Consider the following 6,136-nt stretch of genomic DNA (forward strand, 5'->3'; position numbering starts at 1 on the left):
GAAGATGACAAGGATGACAAAGAGAACTGGCAGAGGATTCATCTTTGTGAAAGAAGAAGGGACCTCTCTCCCCGAGAAGGCAGACCAGTGAAGACTCAGGTATTCACAGGTGGAGAGGAGGGTTTAACAGATGAGAGCAGAGACGTACCCCAAACCCTGGCTGCAAATAGAAGAGGTTGGAGTCCATGAAGGATGGAAGAGGGCAACGCGTGTGGGTGATGCCCTCGCTCACTGGGTGTTTGAGCCTCTGCTCTGGCCATCACTCATAAACGAAGAAGATGCTGATGCAGCCGATTAAGCACTATGACTGGAAATGAGAACAGCAGAATTTTATAATGAAGGAGCCACAGGGTTTTGATTTTTTTTTTTTTTTTTTTTTTTTTTTTTTTTTTGCCATAGGATGCGTTTGCTTGCCGGAGAGACAGATAGTTAGAGGGAAGGTGAGAAATCACTCCTGAGGGGGGATGGTCATGCCACAATCCCTTTTCCTCCTGGGATTATGGGCACACACGCCCATGTGCCTGTGTGATTTTCAAGCCACCGGGTCCAGGGCTCAAACTGTAGTTGACCATGTGGGAATCCAGCACCTTAGCCACCACGCCACTTGCTGGCCCTTATCCACTTTTCTGGATTTCTACACAACAGCATCCTTTATCTTAGTAACTGCTATACCATCTGCTGGCCCTCAGGATGATTTTTCTAAATGCTTATGTGGCCCTCTCATTCTGCCATCGAAAATCTTTCAGTGGCTTTCTGCTGTCTCAGGGATATATTGAAATCTCTCAGGGATAAATTCAAATTTCCTTTAACAGGTTTATAAGGCCCTGGATTGTTTACAAGTCTCTGTTTAGCCCTCCAACCTCACAATGAAGAATTATCTGGCAAAATGTTGATAGTGCCAAGATGGAGAAACACAACCCCTAGAGCCCATTTTTGTGGACTCCATAAAAATGAAGATGTTAGCCAAGAGAGAGAAAGAGTAGAGCCCAAGAAACAAGAGATCCAACATGAGAAAGAGGTGGGAAAACACCCCAGTATTTATACATTATAAGTTAAGGCCAAGTTCTTCTTGTTGCTATTTGACTTTTCAGGCCTAGACTTGGTAGTGTCCATATTAACCTGGAGCTGGATTTTTTTGTTTGTTTGGTTTTTTTTTGTTTGTTTGTTTACTATAGGGCTCAGGTGCTTACCAGAGAAAGATGGAAATTAAAAAAAGAGAGAAGAAAAATTACACCCCGCCCCCCCAGGAGGGGATGGCTAAACCACAATCCCTTCTCCATTCTCCTTTTGGGATTTTTGATATGTGTGGACACTCACCTAGTGTGATTATCAAGTCCCTGGCAGCTTGCTTACTCACTTCCCCTCTCTGTCTCAGGGCAAATTAAAAATAAACTAATTAGGGGGCCTGCAGATAGCATAGTGGTTAAGGATACTGGACTCCCAAATAGCTGACAGTGGTTCGAGTCCCAGACCTGGTGGCTTGCTTTCTCACTTTTCTTCTCTCCCTCTCTAGTCAAAATTTAAAAAAATAAAGTTAAATAAAATAATTATTTCTTTAAAATCCTAATTAATTAATTCTTTAAAAGAAAAAGGAAAGTGGATAGACTTAATAGCTATTTGTGAAGTAGAAGCAAGAACACTTTTTGTTTTATCTTTTTCTTCTGTGAGGGACAGAGAGAGCAAATCCCGTCACAGGGTCTTCCTGTTGCCATCTACCCACAGCCTTCAGCCAGGGCTGGATCATTAGCAAGCACTTTCCCAGCATACTCAGGGAGGTCTCCAGACTGGAACTGGAAACTTTCCTACTTGGGATTGCCTCACAGACTGTTCTGTTTTACCATTGAGCCAATGCCTGACCCAGTGAATAAACTAAAAAAAAAAAAAAGTACTTAAGCAAAATTATGGAGGGAGTAGGGGGAGTGAGTGCCTTGCTTCTCAGGCTTCCTCTTTATGATGCAAAGTGTATACAGGTTGCCATAGAGGACAAATAATCCAGATATTTTATACAGGGCCAGTTGGTAGCATGGTAGTTAAGGAGGTGGCTCCTACATGGCCAACTGTGTGGTTTTGAGTCTTTTGGCATGTGTGTATGTATGCGGATGTCCCAGGAGGAGACTGGAGGAGAGATTGTACTCTGGGGCTGCTTTTCCACTTTCCTTCTCTTGGTATCTCTCCAGCAAGCACACATGCTGATGGCAAATTAAAAAAAAGACAGGAAGAAAAAGAAATACTTTATATATCACAGTAGTTGGAATAAAAACTCTAGAGGATTACATAGTAGAATTTCAATAGCACTCTGCTGTTTATTGAAAATTGTCACTCAAAAATGAAGATGAGGGGGCCAGCAGGTGGTGTGGTAAATAAGGCTCTGGACTCCCATATAGCCTACTGTGGCTTGAGTCCCAGACCTGGTGGCTGTCTTTCTCACTTTCTCTCTCTCTGGTGAGTGCACGTGCCCTCTAGCAAATTAAATAATAATAATAAATAAAATTTAAAGACATAAATTTTTAAAATAATTATTTTAAAAATTTATGTCTTTAAATTTTATTTATTATTATTATTTAATTTGCTAGAGGGCACGTGCACTCACCAGAGAGAGAGAAAGTGAGAAAGCAAGTCACCAGGTCTGGGACTCAAGCTGCGATTGGACATGTCGGAGTCCAGTGCCTTTAACCACCACACCACATGCCGTCCCCCATAAATAATTATTTTTGGGACCAGCAGTTAGTGTGATGGCTATGTCGCTGGACCCCCATGTAGTCGACCGCAGTTCGCGTCCCGGACCCAGTGGCTTAAAACTCACGCCGGGCGCATGTGTGTGCATGCCCAAGGTCCCGAGAGGAGAATGGAGGAGAAGGGATTGCAGCATGGCCATCCCCCCGGGGGGTGATTTCTCGCTTTCTGTCTCTCTGTCTCTGTCTTTCTGGTGAGCACACGTGCCCTATGGCAAAAACCTCTCCAAAAAGTAAAAACAAACAAACAAACAAACAATAATTCTTTTTTTAAAAATGAAGGAAAGGGTCAGCCCTGTAATCTGGTGATTTAGGGACCCAAATTCGACATGGCCAATTGCAGTTCAAATCCCAGCTCAAGCAGCTTGAAAAATATGCCAGGCACATATGTGTATGTTACCCAAAATCCCGAAAGGGTGGAGAAATGAAGGAAAGGGGAATCCCCCCACTATCCTTTGGGGTATTATCTGATTTCTCACTTTCTCTGTCTCTCTGGCTAGTGCACATGCCCTCTGTCAATTCAAAAAAATTAAAGAAATAAAAAAAAACAAAAAAAAGAAGAAATGAAGACTTGCTTAGATAAAAGCTGGAGAGGTCATCACCACTAAAACTGCCCTATAAGAAATACTAAAGGGGAGCCAGCAGGTGGCGTGGTGGTTAAGATGCTGGACCAACTGCAGTTAAGTCCTACACCTGGTAGCTTGTCTTTTCACTTTCCCTTTTCTCTCTCTGGTGAGCGCATGTGCCCTATAGCAAATGAAAAAAATAACTGGGTAAGTCATGATGCATTTTGGACAGAAAAACATAAAAATATGTCATGACTTTCCCAATGATCTGATGATAATAAATAAAATTAATAAATAATTCTTAAATAAAAAAGAAATACTAAAGAGAATCCTTCAAGTTGAAATAATATGTGGGCCAGCAAGTGGCATAGAAGTTAAGGTGCTGGTTCCCACATGGCTAACTGCAGTTTGTGTCCCAGACCTAGCAGTTTGAACCCGAGAAGAGAGTGTAAGAGGAGGAATTGTAGCATGGCCATTCCCCCAAGGGGTGATTTCTCATTTTCTTTCTGGCAAGTCCATTTGCCCTATAGCAGAAAAACAAACAAAAACAAAACCTCTGAAACACTGGGCAGCTCTGTGGTTAGGTAGTTAGGTGGTTAGGTGCTGTTCATTGGGAGTTTGATCCCACATGGCTGACTGTGGCTCATATCCTGGCCCTGGCGGCTTGAAAAACATGCCAGGTGTGTGTGTGTGTGTGTGTGTGTGTGTGTGTATCTGTGTGTGTGTCTGTGCCCCAAATCCTGACTGGATGGAGAAATGGAATACCATATCCTTCCTGGGATGCTTCTCCCCACCCTTGCCTCTGGTGAGTGCATGTGCCCCCTGGCAATTGAAAAGGACTTGAATCATAAAAAATCTGTACTATTGTTCATTTTCATTTTATTACTGCTTGTTGGTTGATTAAAATTACCAATTCAGGCCAGCAGGTGGCATGGTGGTTACAATGCTGGATACCCATGTGGCTGTACTGTTCCAGTCCTGGACCCAGGTTCCTGAAAAACACACCCGTGGAGGGCGCTGCATACTGAAGCCATCTTGAGCTATCCACCATCTTGGAAACCATTAGGCTTTACTTCTTTACTGAGCAAACCGTTTCTCAGTAATCATGTGACCAACTGTTCTCCCTGAGGGACAGTTGGGTTTTTAGGCAACGGGAGAGATCCACCCACACCCATGATTGGTTCATGCCATTCTATCTCATTTGCATTCCAGGCAACCAATCGGTGCCCACCAGACTGTTTATAACTCGCCATTTTTCCTCAATAAACAGAAGAAGAAGACTTAATCAGCACCTCATATTGTCTCCACTCTGTGTGAGTGTGTGTGCATGTGTTTGTCCCATCTCTCACTCCCTCCCCCAGGAAACCTGTTCGACTGTCCCCCAGGTCGGGGACACACACCTGGAATGTGTGTGTGTGTGTCCAAAATCCTGAGAGGAGAATGGAGGAGAAGGAATTGTAGCATGGTCATCCTCCTGGTGGGTGATTTCTCACTTTCCTTCTCTGTCTCCAGTGAGCACATGCACCCTTGGCAAAAACAAAACAAAACAAAACAAAACAATAAAATGATCAGTTCTGCTTCCACTTACTTTATTTTAGAAGGGGTGATTGTTACACTGAATAAAACCAAAATTAAACTGTATCATAGGTAACTGTTAATGTTTGATTATTTTATCTATAGTAACATTAGAAAAGTTTAAAAGATGATTTCATTGGGTTCAGCCTTAACTGTAGTGAAGCATTCTGGAAAGAGGAAAAGCAGAGGTGATGGGTTTGATTCCCAGGAGCTGCTTGGTGGCAAAGTCCCAGTCTTTACCCAATTCCAGCCGTTGACAGATAGATGAATACTGTCCTTCGGTTCTTCTGACCCAATTACTTGCTTTCTTTATTGCCTCAGAAGCCCAGGGAATATTCCTAGATTAAAAAAAAGCTTCCATTGATTTCAGAGTATAATTATATATGACATATAATGTGGTATTAAATTATATCAGACAAAATGTTTCCATCTAAAGTTAGGATATCTAATAAAAACAATTGTTCAGGCCAGCTGGTGGCATGATATTTAAGGCAGCTGATCCCACATGGCCAACTGTGGGGTTTAAGTCCCAGGCCCTGTGGCTTGAAACACAAGAAGACACCTTCATGGCTACTGAGAACTAATGATTTCAGGGGAATAGGAGAAATGAAGATTTTCCACTGACAATTCAGCCTCCAGCCCACAAACTCATATAGAGAGGCAAGGGAGCAGGCCTCAGAAGACACCTTCAGGGACCAGCAGTTGGCGTAATGGCTTTGTTGCTGAACTCCCATGGTTCGAGTCCCGGACCTGGTGGCTTAAACTCAAGCTGGGTACGTGTGTGTGTGTGCCCAAGATCCCAAGAGGAGAATGGAGGAGAAGGGATTGCGGTGTGGCCACCCCCCCTGGGGGGGTGATTACTTGCTTTCTGTCTCTTTATCTCTCTCTGTCTTTCTGGTGAGCGCATGCGCCCTATAGCAAAAACCTCTACAAAAAAAAAAACACCTTCATGGCTACCGAGAACTAGTGATTTCAGGGCAATAGGAGAAATGAAGATTTTTCCACTGATAATTCAGCCTCCAGCCCACAAACTCGCATGGTAGGAAGACTTTCAAGCCTCCTGTGTCTGTCTCTGTCTTTGTCTCTCTCTACCTCTGTCTCTGTCTTTTCCTTTTTGTTTTTTTTTGAGAGGTTTTTGCTATAGGGCGCGTGCGCTCGCCAGACAGACAGAGAGAGACAGAGAGATAGAAAGCGAGAAATCACCCCCCAGAGGGGATGGCCACGCCGCAATCCCTTCTCCTCCATTCTCCTCTCGGGATCTTG

General features: G+C 43.5%; 1 protein-coding gene across 1 annotated transcript in view; it reads right to left on the reverse strand.

Annotated features, from left to right (window-relative positions):
• Positions 1 to 4,870: 4,870 nt before the first annotated feature.
• PARP4 (poly(ADP-ribose) polymerase family member 4) overlaps positions 4,871 to 6,136 on the reverse strand; it is a 115,008-nt gene continuing 113,742 nt past the window's right edge. The window contains exon 37 of the mRNA XM_027771130.1: positions 4,871 to 5,211. Within this exon, the coding sequence (XP_027626931.1) occupies positions 5,022 to 5,211 (190 nt within the window). The 3' untranslated portion in view covers positions 4,871 to 5,021. The remainder of the gene's footprint in view (positions 5,212 to 6,136) is intronic.

The sequence above is a fragment of the Tupaia chinensis genome, unplaced genomic scaffold (assembly GCF_000334495.1).
Source record: "Tupaia chinensis unplaced genomic scaffold, TupChi_1.0 Scaffold000186_1, whole genome shotgun sequence".
NCBI classification, from domain to species: Eukaryota; Metazoa; Chordata; class Mammalia; order Scandentia; family Tupaiidae; genus Tupaia; species Tupaia belangeri.